A 17,468-nucleotide genomic window follows, 5' to 3' on the forward strand; every position below is an offset into this window, starting at 1 on the left:
CTGAAGATATCAAATAAACCACTTAATTGCATGACCCATTTGAACTAAATTTAGCAATACCTGTATATGTAGGGCATCCAAAGCTCAAGAGACACATGAAATATACCAAGCTCCTTAACTCAGAATAACTGCTCTGAGTACACTGTTAACTCTAGTGATGGAAGAGGAGGTATATGACAACCAGTGCATTCTGAGATTCTATGTTGCATGAGGTTAATAGTGCCTGGTACTTAAAGATATGAGAACGAATGATCTTCAGTGTTAATTGCTGCATAAAATAATAAGTATGATTCCACAATGAGATCTCATCCAGCAGAAGAAAAATCTGGATGTAGTTGGTTAACATGTGGAAAAGATGAGTCATAGAATACTGTAGTACAGAAACAGGCCCTTTGGTTTTATGTGACTTCAACTGCAAAGATAAACCATAGCAAGAAGAAAAAAATACTTCTGGACTAAAATGCTTTCTTGCAAAAAAAGGGTTCAACTCGTATGTGTCTTTAATCCCTACTTACAAAAAAAAAGGTATAGAGTGGTAAAACATTATTCTTGCCTATAATCTCTGAGCTGTGCAATGATGAGGGAAAACTGGATTGAGTACTTGTTGTAGATGATGCATTGAACTAAGAACCTCAGTACGAAATCCATTTTCTTTCACTGAATAACACAAGACTACAGATGCTAGAATATTGAGCAACAGTCTGCTGGAGGAGCTCAGCGGGTCATGCAGCATCTGTAGGAGGAAAGGAAATGTTGACAATTCCTTTCCTCTCGCCGATCCTGCTTGACCTGCTGAGTTCCTTTAGCAGTTGTTTGTTGCTGTTGATTCACTGGAATATAGTTCAGGACTTTTAAACAAGGGAACTCATGCACTTTGGTTTCTTTATTTAAATTAACCAAATATTGCTAATAGCATAAGATGACACAAAACAGTATCTAACCTCTTGACGTATTCGTTGCTGAGCCAAGCTCAGTAATAGCATGCAAATCTGTAATGTAACTATTGTTTTTCTTTACACTCGTGTACTGAAAATGACATGAAACATCTTGAATCTTGAAAATGACAAAGTGGATCAACCGCCTAAGGATATGGCAACAAAGCAATTCTCAAGATGGATAAACAATATTAGAGACATTGGTCTTAGTTTTACAAAGTTAGCAAGAAACAGCTGACACATTTGAGCAGAATATCATGTTTTCAGGGATCTTGGACTGTTACTCTGACTTTCTTTTCCCATCTCCATAACCTACTCCGCCTGCTAAATATCCTTTGCACATTATAAAGGTCTTTGTACCTTAATCTCAGTCATTGCAGTAATGTATCAGATAAAGGAAAAACATAGTATAAACCCTTGAAAAGCAAATCACACAAATCAGAGTTTTTCCTTTATTTTTGTTTTGGCTGCCAACTACCAGCCAATTTCTAAACCATATCATAAAGTTATTCCATTTTGCATACACTTTAAACATTTTTGATGATCTTTCTGTGTCCTGAGTCTTTCTGTTACCTGTTAGCAACATTCACATGAGCTTGCTAATTACCATGCTAAGGACCTCAAATAAAAATAATAAATTCAATTGAGTTGGTCATGTAAGTTCTGACTTGTATAAATCTACACAGATAAATTTAAGATTATGTAATTGAATCAGTACCTGGCTAATTGAATTAAAAACTGGAATTCTAGATTTAACACATCAGCAGGAGAAGGAAAGAGTGTTAAAATTTTGGGTTCATAATTTTTCATCAGAATTGTTTACTTGAAATGTGGTTTTAATTTTCCAGCTTTTTTTTAATAAGCATACTATAATTATTGTCTTCCCTTTGTAATCCTTTTCATATTTGTGCAAGGCAAAACATTTAATTTTCTCATTTAATTTTCACTTAAACCATTACCCACTTTCTTGATTATTTCTTAGTATTACGCCTTTGCAGCCCATTACTCCAATATAACATGGCTTAAGTCAGGCTCTGCCTTCTATACCAGTAGTACTTCAATTGATTGTAGTTGTATAAGTAATATTTTTCATTAAAATCACAATTATCTATCTTTGAGAAACAAAGTTCTTTTGTCATCATCAGTTCATGAGTTTGTATGTTCTGTTTTTAGATGATCAGGGATGGCAACAAACTGGCTCAAATGGAGGAAGCACCATTATTACCAGGAGAATCAATTAAAGACATGGGTATGTCTAAACAATTCAGATACATAGCTAGCAGCACATATCACCTGTATTCAACTTTTAAAACACTTAGAAAACAGAAAGTTGATGATTACCAATTTGATAGTGTTTTTATTTTTAACCTATGAATATTTAAATTAACTAGGAGGATGTTGGTTGCTATCTTTATTTAATTACAATGATCCCTTCCAGGCGCTGAAGAATTAGCAACATCAAGTTACAAGAGGACTTAAATATCTTAAATTAAAAAAAAGTTTGATAATCTTAGCAATGTGGTAAACCATATTTCAACATATTGAAATCCAGAATCATATTTGCAAGTTAATCAAATGCAGATTCACTATATTTAAAACATAAGAAAATCTGCAGATGCTGGAAATCAAAAGTAACACACACAAAATGCTGGAGGAACTTGGTATCTACGGAAAAGAGTAAATAGTTGACATTTCGGACTGCGACCCTTCGTCAAGACTGAGAAGAAAGTGGAAAAGTCAGAGGAAGAAAGTGGGGGTGGGGGAAGAGGGGAAGAAGTACAAGGTGGTAGGTGAAACCAGGAGAGGGGGAGGGGTGAAGTTAAAAGCTTGGAAGTGGATTGGTGAAAGAGATAAGGGGCTGGAGAAGGGGGGAAACTGATTGGTGAGGACAGAAGACCATGGGAAGCGGAAGGAGCACCAGAGGGAGGTGATGGGCAGGTAACGAAATAAGGTGAGAGAGGGAAACAGGAATGGGGGATGAGGAGGAGGGTAATTACCTGAAGTTTGAGCAATCAGTGGTCATGCCATAAGGTTGGAGGCTAGCCAGATGGAATATAAGGTGTTGCTCCTCCTACCTGAGTGTGGCCTCATCGTGGCAGTAGAGGAGGCCATGGAATGACATGTTGGAATGGGAAGTAGAATTGAAATGGGTGGCCACTGGGAGATTCCACTTTTTGTGGTGGACGGAGCGAAGGTACTCAACATCAGTAGGGAGGTAGCGGAAAGTGTGCCCTCACCCCATCCTCTGGCTGCCAAACCAGCAACAGAGTCCCTCATCCTCACCTACCACCCCACTAGCCTCCACATCTGGCACATAATTCTCCGTAACTTCCGCCATCTCCAATGGGATCCCCTCATCAACACATCTTTCTCTCTCCCCCCTCCCCCACTTCCCACTTTTCACAGGGGTTGCTCCCTTTGCAACTCCCTTGTCCACTCGTCCCTCACCGCTGATCTCCCTCCTGGTACTTGTCCTTGCAAGCAAAACAAATGCCACACTTGCCCCTACATCTCCTCCCTCATTACGATTTAGGGCTCCGAACAGTCCTTCCAGGTGAGGTGACACTTCACCTGTGTGTCTATTGGGGTCTCTTACTGTGTCCGGTGCACCTGGTGTGGCCTCCTGTATATCGGAGAGACTTGACGTAGATTGGGAGTTGCTTCACCGAGCACCTTTGCTCCATCTGTCACAAAAGGCAGGATCTCCTAGTGGCCACTCATTTCAATTATTCTTCCCATTCCCATTCTGACATGTCAGCCTACGGCCTCCTCTACTGTCACAATGTCACACGCAGGTTGGAGGAGCAACACCTTGTATTCAGTCTGGGTAGCCTCCGTGATGGCATGAACATCGATTTCTTGAACGTGCGTAATTGCGACCCCCTCCCCTTTCCTTCAGCATTCCCCATTTCAGTTTCTCTCTCTCACCTTATCTCCTTATCTGCCTATCACCTCCCTCTTGAGTTCTTCCTCCTTCCTTGGTCTTCTGTCCTCTCTGATCAGACTCCCCCTTCTCCAGCCCTTTATCTCTTTCACCAATGAACTCTCCAGCTCTTAGTTCACTGGTGTCACTTGACACCTCGTACTTCTTCCTCCCCTCCCTGACCTTCTTAACCTTTCCTTTTCAGTTCTGATGAAGGGTCTCAGCTTGAAACGCGACCATTTACTCTTTTCCATAGATGCTGCCTCGCCTGCTGAGTTCCTCCAGCATTTTGTGTTTATTGCTCACTGTACTTAAAGCAGGATTTGACTGAATAGTTGTGATGTTTGTGGGCACGTGGCCAGTGGTTAAGGCGTTCGTCTAGTGATCTCAAGGTCGCTAGTTCGAGCCTCGGTTGTGGCAGTGTGTTTGTGTCCTTGAACAAGGCACTTAACCACACATTGCTCTAGTGTCTGTGCGAGGAGTGGTGCCCCACACAGACTTCCAATCTGCACCTTGTAAGGCATGAAAATGCCCGACGCAGGCCTCTCATGGTCTGAGTCGATGTTCCCCCGTTCCCCTTGGTTCTTTAGATTTTTATATCTTTCACTCACATTATTAAAAACAGTACTATGTTACATAACTAAATATTTAAAAACTCATGCACTAAGTGAGCAAAATGTATGTCTTGACACTAATGTTTGAAAATGTTGGTCAGTGGATAGGTTACCAGGCTAACTTAGGATAGCAATGTAGAGAGCAAAATTCAAATTCCTCTGCAGCAGATGTTCAATTTAATGAAATTGAATTTAATGAAAAGTTTTATTAGTAAAGAATGTTATTTGTATTTTGTAGAGTCCCAACTGGTTCAGGAATATCCTTCAGGGAAAGAAACTTCTTGCTTTCACCCAGACCAACATCTGAGTGGTGTAACACTGGGGCTTTCTGTGAAAACCACTTAGTTCTATTAAAACTGATGCAGCATAATACTGATTAGAGCTATAAGCACCATCAGGTTGTGGACATAGCACTGAATTCATACACAGCAAATTTGCTATCAGCCCAGACCACCTTGTATCTACCTGGGAGGAAGAGAGACCTGACATTTGGAGGAATTGTCTCTGGCACTCCCTGTTACTAACTCTAAACTCTGTGAAGTTTCTCAGCAATAGGTCAAACATCAAAGAAGATAACCCTGTGGTTACCACCTACTGTTCATGCTTGACAAATTGATACTTTGACCAATTCTTGGCAAAAGGATTAATGGCAGCTCATAAGCAGTATTTACATACCAGTAACCTCTCTGATACTTTAATTGGGTTTTGCCAGACCCACTCATTTCCAGACCTCATTGGTCATGGTTAAAACATCGGCTAGTGTGGTGAGAGTGACTTCCTTGGAATTGAGGTCAATGGGTGTGAATGGCAAATTACACCAACTGTTTTTTTCCTGTCTGGAACTAGAAGAAGAGCTATAGATGACCTCTACTTTCAAGTGAATGCTCAGCATCCAAAGCAATTATGTACAAATCTAAACCTATCTATTGCAATCTTGCCATGAGGGTTTGATCATTTAGTCACGAGAAAGTGAAGAATATTATTAACATAAGAAATTCTGCAGGTGATAGTTGCGAAGGATATTATAGAAATTCTAACCTTGAAGCGTGTGCTATAAAATATCGACTTCCTATAATGTGTTCTAATGTTGGTCCGAATTGATCTGGGTTTGACGCAGTCCATAGTTTCCAATTTCCCAGCCCTACTTGGATTGGATTGAATGTGGAGGGCCGATCAGATTGAAAATCCATATCACAGGAAGCATCCTACAAGATGCACAGAGGCATACTGGCAAATATGTGTTAGGCAGGAGACTAATGAACCCCTGTCCTGAAGTGCTGTGATGGCACAGTTTGTATGCTGTCAAAGCCAGGACTGAAATCTAAAGATTTTTAAATGCTTCTGATATTGAGACGTTTTAAAATCATTATAGCATACATAAGCAACTTCAAAAATTAAAAAAAAACTTAAAACAGTGAATTTAAAACCTAGATTCTTTTCTCATAATCTCTATATCTAAATGATGCAGAATGACAGAGAGGAATTCTGCAGTGTAATGTGGGGAGAGATTCTCCTTTGGATTTGGTAGACCAGAGTGACAAGTATGCTGGGCCTGACACGTGGTAAGTCTTGGACTTGTTGTGGGCCTCTGGCTCTAGTACCTATTTGCTGGAGAGCTGCTGGCCACATTCTGCAGGCTTAGGTTGAATATACAGTACTGTGCACATGTAAAAAAAATCCACAAAGCAAAGATGCTTTCGAAAATAATGAAAAGTTTCTAAATGTCAAAACAAAATATTTGTACAAAGAGCAGTAAACGGTAAAAAAAATCAAATCAATATTTGGTGTGATCACCCTTGGTATTTAAATTAAATTAAAGGCATCAGTTAGTCTTGCGAGACCATGGATCTGCGCCTGGAAAGTCCTCACTCTCCAGGGCGCAGGCCTGGGCAAGGTTGTATGGAAGACCAGCAGTTGCCCATGCTGCAAGTCTCCCCTCTCCACGACACCAATGTTGTCCAAGGGAAGGGCATTAGGACCCATACAGCTTGGCACCCAGTGTCGTCGCAGAGCAATGTGTGATTAAGTGCCTTGCTCAAGAACACAACACGTTGCCTCGGCTGGGGCTTGAACTCAGAACCTTCAGGTCACTAGTCCAATGCCTTAACCACTTGGCCACGTGCCCACACCCTTGGCCTTTAAGACTGCATCAACTCTCTGAGGTATGCTGTCATACAGTTTCATTAATAAAATCAGCTGGTAGGTTGTTCCAAGTATCTTGGAGAACTTACCACAGTTTTTCTGCAGACTTTAGCTGTCTTGCTTGCTTCTGTCTCTCCAGATAAACCCAGACGGCCCGGACGATGTTGCGATCAGGGCTGTGTGGAACCTATACCATTTGTCACTGACCTCTTTGTTCTTTTCACTGAAGATAGTTCTTTATGACCTTGGCTGAGTGTTTAGGGTCATTGGCCTGTTGCAGATTGAAGTTGGGACCGATCAGACACCTCCCTGATGGTGTTGTGTGATGGATGAGAACCTGTTTGGAGGGAGAGAGAAAACAGGGAATTATAGGCCAATTATCCTGACGTCAGTGGTGGGAAAGATGCTGGAGTCAATTATAAAAGATGAAATTACGACATATTTGGATGGCAGTAACAGGATAGGTCCGAGTCAGCATGGATTTACGAAGGGGAAATTGTACTTGACTAATCTTCTGGAATTTTTTGAGGATGTAACTATGAGAGTGGACAAGGGAGAACCAATGGATGTAGTGTACCTGGACTTTCAGAAAACCTTTGATAAAGTCCCACATAGGAGATTAGTGGGCAAAATTAGGGCACATGGTATTGGGGGCAGAGTACTGACATGGATTGAAAATTGGCTGGCTGACAGAAAACACAGAGTAGCGATTAACGGGTCCCTTTCGGAATGGCAGGCGGTGACCAGTGGGGTACCGCAGGGTTCAGTGCTGGGACCGCAGCTGTTTACAATATACATTAATGATTTAGATGACGGGATTAAAAGTAACATTAGCAAATTTGCAGCTGACACAAAGCTGGGTGGCAGTGTGAAATGTGAGGAGGATGTTATGAGAATGCAGGGTGAATTGGACAGGCTGGGTGAGTGGGCGGATGCATGGCAGATGCAGTTTAATGTGGATAAATGTGAGGTTATCCACTTTGGTGGTAAGAACGGGAAGGCAGATTATTATCTAAATGGAGTCAAGTTAGGAAAAGGGGAAGTACAATGAAATCTAGGTGTTCTTGTACATCAGTCACTGAAAGCAAGCATGCAAGTACAGCAGGCAGTGAAGAAAGCTACTGGCATGCTGGCCTTCATAACAAGGGGAATTGAGTATAGGAACAAAGAGGTCCTTCTGCAGCTGTACTGGGCCCCTGGTGAGACCACACCTGGAGTATTGTGTGCAGTTTTGGTCTGCTAATTTGAGGAAGGACACTCTTGCTATTGAGGGAGTGCAGCGTAGGTTCACAAGGTTAATTCCCAGGATGGCGGGACTGTCATATGTTGAAATATTGGAACGACTGGGCTTGTATACACTGGAATTTAGAAGGATGAGAGGGAATCTGATTGAAACATATAAGATTATTAAGGGATTGGACACGCTGGAGGCAGGAAGCATGTTCCCGCTGATGGGTGAGTCCAGAACCAGAGGCCACAGTTTAAGAATAAGGGGTAGGAAATTTAGAATGGAGTTGAGGAAAAACTTTTTCACCCAGAGAGTGATGGATGTGTGGAATACTCTGTCCCAGAAGGCAGTGGAGGCCAAGTCTCTGGATGCTTTCAAGAAAGAGATGGATAGAGCTCTTAAAGATAGCGGAATCAAAGGTTATGGGGATAAGGCAGGAACTGGATACTGATTGTGGATGATCAGCCATGATCACAGTGAATGGCGGTGCTGGCTCGAAGGGCTGAATGGCCTACTCCTGCACCTATTGTCATTTGTCTTTTTGTACTCAGAATTGATGATCCATTAATTTTGACTAGATCACAAAGTCTTGCAGAAATGCAGACCCAAACCTGCAGGGAACCTCCGCCTTGCTTCACTGTTGGCTGCAGACACTCATCCAGCAGTGATCTCCAGCTCTTCTATGGACAACTACCTCCTCGTCAGTCCAGAGTACTTGCTGCCTTTGTTCAGCACCCTAGTCCTTGTGTTACTTTGTGCATAGGTGAGTCTCTTGGCTTTGTTTCCATTTCAGAGGAATGGCATCTTGGCAGCAACTCTTCCATGAAGACCACTTCTGACAAGACTTCTCCAGACTGTAGAGAGTTGTACTTGGGTTCCAGTGGTTCCTGTGAGTTCAGAGCTGATAGCTGTGCTGGACTTCCTCTGATTTAGAAGGGACGTCAGTTCGTGTATCTCTCGTCTGCTGTACTCTGTTTCTGTAGCCAACCACTGCTTTTCTGGTCATCAACCTTGCCCATTTCTTTGTGTTTCTTCAGAAGAACGTGGACAGCACATCTTAGAACTACTGTCTGCTCTGAAATTTCTGCTTGGGGGAGACTTTGCTGATGCAGGATGACCACCTTGTCTCATGCTCACTTGCCATGGTGTAAGAATTGATGATTTTGAGGGTTTAACTGTCACATCTGCTACACCCTCACCTTTTAGTCTGGTTCTCCTTTGCCCAGTTTGACTCCTTCTATGCCCATTTCTGTTTTAGTTAATCAGTTTAGTTGATTCAGTTCATTATGTCTTCAATCAGTAGTAACTGTCTGTTAACTTCGTTTAATCATGCACTGGGCTATATACATCTGATTTCTAAATAGACATTGAACCCATGAACTACTTTATTTATTCCTGTTTTTGCACTATTTATTTTAACTTAACTATTTAATATACATGTATACTTACTGTAATTCAATTTTTCTATATGTATCATGCATTGCATTGTACTGCTGCTGCAAAGTTAACCAATTTCATGACATATGCCGATAGTAAATTTGATTCTGATTTCTATAAAGTATTCAGTTTTTATTTGAAAAGTGGTTAGTAATAACCACAATTAATAATTAATTAATCTATTAATTAATGTTACTTTATTTAATGAAATACAAAACTTTTTCTGTAACATTTAACTTTTTTGAAAAATGAATGTTTGGAAATCTAAAATTAGCTATTTTCTACCGACACACTCTTGCAGAAGACAAAAAAACTAAACATCTAAAACAAAATTTATATGAAAAATCTAGGGTGCCTAAGACTTTTGCACAGTACAGGTAAATAATTATTTTTCAGTAGCTGTATTTTGCAGACTAATGGCAAATTTGTAATTTCAAAATATATGTTTGAAGGTGTCTATTATTTGTAGTGTGATAATGTTTTATACTTGTTATCTGTTAAATGTAGAGTGCAACAAATTATTAACAACAGTCCTGAATTTCTTTTATCTTCACAGCCAAAGATGTTACCTATATTTGCCCTTTTACTGGTACCGTGAAAGGAACACTGACTGTTACAAACTACAGACTGTATTTCAAAAGCTTGGAGCGGGTAATCTGTTAAAACATGTTTCTTTGCATGTTTGGAAATTCTTAGTTGAAGGTTTTTAATACTACTTAAAGTTAAAACTGGATGAAAAGTTCAAATAAAATCAAAATCGAGAAAATGATTAAAAAAATTTAATTTGATCTCTAATATATGAAGAAGTTAAATAGCTCTTTCATTATGCATATATGCAAAATATTCTTCACTAAAGGGATATTGCAAACATAAATAGAAGAAACTGTTGCATCTCTTTAACTTTAATACTAAGTTATAGAGATAACTGCAGAGCTCTTCCCTATGCATGCAGATTTATCTGGGGAGGTGGTAGCTAAAGCTGTTTTGATGCTCTGTATGTCAGTGCATTACAAAGTTCAATAACTCTTTTTGAAGAAACATAGAACAGTACAGCACTTTGGCCCACGATATTGTGTGACCTTTTAACCTACTTTAAGATCAATACAGGTTTCCCCCGCCATCCGAAGGTTGAGTGTTCCTATGAAACGGTTTGTAAGCCGAAATGTCGCAAAGCGAAGAAGCAATTACCATTTATTTATATGGGAAAATTTTGTGAGCGTTTGCAGACCCAAAAATAACACATAAAACCTAAAATAACAGTAACACATAGTAAAAGCAGGAATGATATGATAAATACACAGCCCATGTAAAGTAGAAATACTTTTCCACAATCATTACTGCACTGTTCTCCGTAGCAAAAATCTCACGCAAGCGCTGTCGGCAAAAACACGGTGCAAGCGCACTCCAGTAACCTTCAAGCTATGAAGCTGCCAAATCATACCAAATAACACGTAAAAATACACAGCTGATATAAAGTAGAAATAATCTATGTACAGTGTAGTATCACTTACTGGAATTGGGAAGACAGCGCAGAGCACACTGATGATGGTGTGTTAGACTGAGTCTTCGCAGGTTGGGGTGGCGCCGTGGCCCCCACCCTCCAGGCCACCGACTGATACATTGCCGCGAGGCACGCAGGGGTCCAGCGGTAGCCGGAAGGCACACAGCACATCTTTTAAAAAAAAAAGCTGAAATAAACAAGCTAATTAATTAGGAGTCACCCAGCACATAATTGTCGGCCCAGATCAGTGCCGATTGCCGATTGCATCGCCTCTGATCTGGGCCGACATTTACGTGTGGGGCGGCACCTAATTAATTAGCATGTTTATTTCAGCTTTTTTCTTAAAGATGTGCTGTGTGCCTCCCGGCTACTGCTGCATTCTCCGCAAATCGGTACCGTATCTGACGGCAGCCTGGGTGTTGGGGTGGTGGGACACTCATCTCATCGTCTGTTTCCATTAGAGCAGGCAGCTCATCTTCTCCTATGACTGCCTGCCTCGATGTCGAAGGTTGAGGTTCGTCGTCTGCTGTGGCTGATGTGGAAGGCTTGCTTGACTGCTGAGCCTCGCGCATTTTTCTATCATACAGTTCTCTGTAAGGACTCAAACCATCTTGCAAATATCCCCTAAACCTACGTACCCTTTCAAAATTAAAGTCGTACTTTATCATTGCAGCGAAAATCTCACGTAGTTGCTTCACTTTCGCTACTGCATTCGGTTTCGATTGTTATCCTTTCCTCTTCCAATTGCATCAGCTTTTCATCTATCAGTTCTTGGTCATGGGATGCCAAAACCTCTTCAACATCGTCTTCGTCAGCTTCCACAAGCCAAACTCACTTAGTCCTTACTTCGTTCACCACGATCGAAACGCTTAATTATGTCTAGTTTTACGCTAAGTGTAACACCCTTACAAGCTTTCTAGGCTTTTCCGACACCATAGAACTCATCTTGCAAACGGCTGCTCACAGGCATGTGTTAAAGCAATGCAGTTCCAAATCCGGGGGAGGGCGGCTGCTCAGGGCGCGCTCTGCCTTTTATCGCGCACTTTTTTTTGTTACAGTGAAAACACCTTCTGAAAGCGAAAACAGGGTACTAATGTAGGTCTTTTGTTACAGTGAGGTTTCATAAAGCGAACGTTGGAAAAGCGGGAGACACCTGTATAACCGTTTCCTGCCCCATAGCCTTTCATTTTTCTTTCAGTCATGTGCCTATCTAAGAGTCTCTTAAATATCCCTAATGTATCTGCCTCTGCTACCACACCTATGGCGTGTTCCACACACCCACCACTCTCTGTATAAAATAAGAGACTTACTTCTGACATCCCCCTTATACTTTCCTCCCATCATCTTAAAATAATGCATTCTCCCCCCCGCCCCCCCCCATAGTAGCTATTGCCACCCAGGCAAGAAAGTGTTGACTCTCCACTCTATTTATGCTTCTTATCCTGTTATATGCCTCTATCAAGTCTCCTCTCATCTTCCTTCACTCCAAAGAGAAAAACTCTAGCTCACTGAGCAATTCCTCATAAGACATGTTTGCTAATCCAGAGAACATCCTGGTAAATCTCCTCTGCACTCTCTGTAAAGCTTCCACATCCTTTCTATAATGAGGTAACCAGAACTGAGCACAATACTCTGTGGCCTAAAAAGAGTTTTATGGAGCTGCAACATTACCTCACTGCTCTTGAGCTCAGTCAATTGATGAAAGAACACATCATATGCCACCTTTAACCATTCTATCAACTTGAGTGGTAACTGAGGGATCTTTGGACGTGTACCTCAGGATCCTTCTGCTAAGAATCCTGCCATTAACCCTGTATTCTGTCTTCAGGTTCGACCTTTCAAAGTGAATCTCTTTTCTGGATTGAACTCTGTCTGCTATTTCTCACCCAGCTCTGAATCTTATCAACATGATGTTGTAACCTACAAGACAAACTTCTACACTATCCACAACACCACCACCCTTCATGTCGTCTGCAAACTTAGTAACCTATCCTCCCGCTTCCTCATCCAAGTCATATATAAAAATCACCAAGAGCAAGGGTCCCAGAACATCACCGCTCACCGACCTCCAGGTAGAATATGCTCCATCTCCAACCACCCCCTGTCTTTTGTGGGCAAACTAGTTCTGAACCCAGGCAGCCAGATTCCCTTGGATCCCGTGCCTCCTGACTTTCTGAATAAGCCTACCATGAGGAACCTTGTCAAACACCTTACTAAAATCTATATATATCATATCCACCCCTCTACCTTTGTAATTTGTTTTGTCACTTCATCAAAGAAGTCAATTAGGCTCATGAAGCATTATCTGTCACTCACAAAGCCCTGCTGACTATCCCTATCAGTCCGTGCTTCTCCAAACGCTCTTAACTCCTGTCTCTAAAAATCCTCTCCAAAAGTTTGTCCACTACTCTCGTAAGACTGAGTGGTCTGTAATTCCCAGGAGCATCCTTATTACCTTTCTTGGACAAAGAAATAACATTTGCCATCCTCCAATCTTCTGATACTACTCTTTGGCCAGTGAGGAATCAAAGATCATTGCCAAAGGTGCAGCAATCTCTTCTGTCGCTTCCCATAGTAACCTGGGGTATACCTAATCTGACCACGGGGATTTCTCTATCCTAATGTTTTTCAAAAGTTCCAGAACATCCTCTCTTAACATTGACATGTTCTGGCATATTAGCCTTTTCTTTGCTATCCTCACATTCATCTAGGTCCCTCTCACTGCTGAATACTGAAGCAAAATTATTCATTAAAGGACATTCCCTACATCCTTCCATTCCAGGCACATTTCCTCTTTTATCCGTGATTGATTCTACCCTCCCTCTAGTCATCCTACTGTTTTTCATATATGTGTAGAACGCATTGAGGTTTTCCTTAATCCTCACTAAGGCCTTCTTGTATTCCCTTCTACCCCTCCTAAGTCCATTCTTAAGCTCCATCCTGGCTGCTTTGTAACTGTGTAGAACCGTGTCTGTTGTAGGCTTAATTTATATAAAGAAGCAATGAAAGAACCAGCTGAAATCTAAAATCAGTTGTCAGGTCATTTAACGTGCATCAAATGCAGTTCCAGAAAGCAACAACAGTTTCTTTCTTTTAAAGCAATTGCATCAAGGTTATTTAAAGACCAAGGAGCATGAATAGACAACTAAGTAATTCTTTACCAACTTGCTTGAAATTACCATTGAAACATCCACCAAAATTGAAGAATATTTCTCCACAAAACTACATGCAATAATCAGTATTTAATGTGTAATATGCATTTAGAAGTGTGGTTAGATATCTGGGCTTGTGATGTAATTTTCAGCCCAACGATAGTCTCCATGGTCAACAGTCCACTGAACGTTATGTTACTTCACCATTCAGCAGCATAAGTCCACAGCAAGAACATAGAACAGGTGATGAATTACATTTTTAGTCAGTAAGAACCTTGAAGCAAGGCCTTGTTGCTGAACACTTTACAAAAATGCCCCAGCTATTCTATGCAGGAAATGCTTCTTCACTGCTCCCCACCAGAAAATGCCTTTAATATCCTACCTGTAATGCATCCCATTTCTTTCTTCTAGCACTCCTCATGAAAAGTCTTGAGTAAAAAAAATTCAGTGCTTTGTGTTGCTAGTGCCAGGTTTTCAGACATCAAGATGGCACTGATAAGGGGCAACTGATGGAAATCATCTGATATTCCCATTTGGGATACTACAGCTGAAATCCAGTCACATCCATGAGTACTTCAGTGAACGACATCGCTTTAAGTTGTTTAAAAATATCCATACTCAAAATTGGAAGATCCCAGTCTGCAGAATCAGGTTGTGAGTGCAGTTCCCCTTTAGGAAAATGGAAGCCAAGCCAGTTCACAGGTACCATTGAAATGCAGAAACTTTAGACCTCCACTCCCTACTATCATGCTGGTGAATGTGCATTCTCTGGAAAATAAAATTGAACACCTCAGAGCAAGGTGTTTGCACTCCCCGACTGATGTGTACGGTGCTTCATGGAAACGTGGCTATCCCCAGCCATTTTGGACACAATGTTGCAGCTTGATGGTTTCACCATTCTCTACAAAGACCAAACAGCTGAATCTTTTAAAGGCAGAATAGGTGGAGTATGAACATCTTTCAAGAAGGTGAACTCTTGCAAGGTGTACCTGGTAAGGCTCTGAAAACCTGTGCCAACCAACTGGTAGGACATCTTCAATCACTCTCTGCTGCACTAGGATGTTCCTACCTGCTTCAAAAGGGCAACAATCATGTTGCTGCCCAAGAAGACCAGGGTGAGATGCTTCAATGACTATAGCCCAGTGGTACTCATATCTACTGTGGTGAAGTACTTTGAGAGGGTTGTTATTTCTAGAATCAACTCCTGCCTAAGCAAGCACCTAGACCTGATGCCATTTTTCTATCGCCACAATAGGCCTACAGCAGATGAAATCTCTGCGGCTCTCTTTTTGCACTACTTATTGAATTGTGACTTAAATTGTGCTTATCTTGCAACTCCCTCTGTGTACTTTGATTGTCAATGTTAGTCTCATTGTCTCTGCTATGCCTGATGCTGTCACGATGGCCTGATTTTTTTTTTTTGGCTAATATTTCAGTATGGTTTAGTAGGGCTAGATGCTGCATCGTCCTGAGTACCAGAATCCTTGTGCATCTTGTCTAGATGTGCTTGTGTTCCAGGTGCTTCAACAGTATCTGTAAATGGCTAATCTCCTCATGGTTATTTCTGATCGTGTCCAAGATATCCTGAAGTGGGAGGGTGAAGAGCCAGAGGTCCTGGTACATATAGGTACCAATGACATAGGTAGGAAAAGGGATGAGGTCCTGAAAGAAGAATATAGGGAGCTAGGAAGGGAGTTGAGAAAAAGGACCGCAAAGGTAGTAATCTCGGGATTACTGCCTGTGCCACGCGACAGCGAGAGTAGGAATGCGATGAGGTGGAGGATAAATGCGTGGCTGAGGGATTGGAGCAGGGGGCAGGGATTCAAGTTTTTGGATCATTGGGACCTCTTTTGGCGCAGGTGTGACCTGTACAAAAAGGACGGGTTACACTTAAATCCTCGGGGGACCAATATCCTGGCAGGGAGATTAGCGGGGGCTACTGAGGTGAAGGGGGGATCTGATTGAAACGTATAAGATCCTAAAGGGATTGGACAGGCTAGATGCAGGAAGATTGTTCCCGATGTTGGGGAGGTCTAGAACGAGGGGTCACAGTTTGAGGATAGAGGGGAAGCCTTTTAGGACCGAGGTTAGGAAAAACTTCTTCACACAGAGAGTGGTGAATCTGTGGAATTCTCTGCCACAGCAAACTGTTGAGGCCAGTTCATTAGCTATGTTTAAAAGGAAGTTAGATATGGCCCTTGTGGCTACAGGGGTCAGGGGGTATGGAGGGAAGGCTGGGTTCTGAGTTGGATGATCAGCCATGATCATAATAAATGGCGGTGCAGGCTCGAAGGGCCGAATGGCCTACTCCTGCACCTATTTTCTATGTTTCTATGTTTCTATGTTATTTTATTTAACCTTGGCAAGACTATTTCTCAGAAACTGGAAACTAAAGTCCTTAAGACAACAAACTATTCCAAACAAACATAGTGTGTGCAGATGATAGAAACTCGGCAGATAATAAAAGCAACAGTCACAAGATACATATGGGAATTCAGAGTGTTTGTGTTCTGTCTTCATAACCCAATTCAAGTTATTTCTATCCTGTACACCACCCGTCTCACCATTTTTTTTTGTGATGGGCTATGGCTCTGTGCTGTATTTCTGGATTTAACAGTGCTTTGGGGATTGCAGGAACAATTTCATGGTATAAAATAGCTAAAAGGCATGAAACCCTGATTCAACACAGAACTTACAGTGACTTGAAAACGTATTCAGCCCCCACATCTATTTCCACACTCATTTTCTAAATTTAAAATATATTGAAGTAGGATTTCTGAGCTAATCTACAAAACATTGTGCATCAGGTCAAATCAAAAGAAAAGTTCCAAAACCTGTCAACAACTTATTAAAAATTAAAACCAAGATTGTAAGGCTGAGAAAGTATTAAAAACTAAATTTTTTGTGGCTTAGAAAGTATTCTTCCCTTTTGTAATTACTACGCTGATTTTCCGCAGTTGCAATATTCCTTATCAACTCACCCAGTTTGTTGATGTAGAAAACTGGAGGATCACCTGTTTTCAATGAACTCATTAGAATAAATACCCCCACTCTCTGTAAGGTCCAACAGTATGGTAGATTTTCAACAGACGAACTAAAATGAAGACAAAAAGGCATTCAATGCAAGTCAGGGAAATTACAATAGGGAAGCACAAATCTTGAGAAGGGTACAAGACTATCTTAAAGGCAGTGAGCATATCTTGGAACTCGGTGCAGTCCATCGTGAAAATGACGAAAAGATATGAAACCACAGCACAGTGCAAAGGTCAGACCGCCCTTCCAAACTTAGTCACCAAAAAAGAATGGCACTTATAAGAGAAGCTACTGTTGCGCCAACAGTTATTCCCAGTGAGCTGTAGAAATTAGTGGCTGCAACTAGTGATGAAGTTCATGAATCCATAATCTCTAAGGCCTTGCACAAAAAGGTTATTAGTGGAAAAATGGCAAGGAAGAAGCCTTGACAAAAAAAAAACTCATATGCTTGCCCATGAAGATTTTGTAAAGCATCACTTGGAAGATACTGTAAAGATGTGGAA

General features: G+C 41.3%; 1 protein-coding gene across 5 annotated transcripts in view; it reads left to right on the forward strand.

The window, feature by feature from the left end:
• The window catches only part of mtmr2 (myotubularin related protein 2), a 129,463-nt gene that overhangs the window by 39,087 nt on the left and 72,908 nt on the right, over nucleotides 1-17,468 (forward strand). For all 5 annotated transcript variants that reach the window (XM_063053820.1, XM_063053822.1, XM_063053825.1 and 2 more), the window contains 2 exons: nucleotides 2,109-2,184; nucleotides 9,836-9,930. In XM_063053820.1, the coding sequence (XP_062909890.1) occupies nucleotides 2,109-2,184; nucleotides 9,836-9,930 (171 nt within the window). The remainder of the gene's footprint in view (nucleotides 1-2,108; nucleotides 2,185-9,835; nucleotides 9,931-17,468) is intronic.

This window comes from Mobula hypostoma, chromosome 7, assembly GCF_963921235.1.
Source record: "Mobula hypostoma chromosome 7, sMobHyp1.1, whole genome shotgun sequence".
NCBI lineage: Eukaryota > Metazoa > Chordata > Chondrichthyes > Myliobatiformes > Myliobatidae > Mobula > Mobula hypostoma.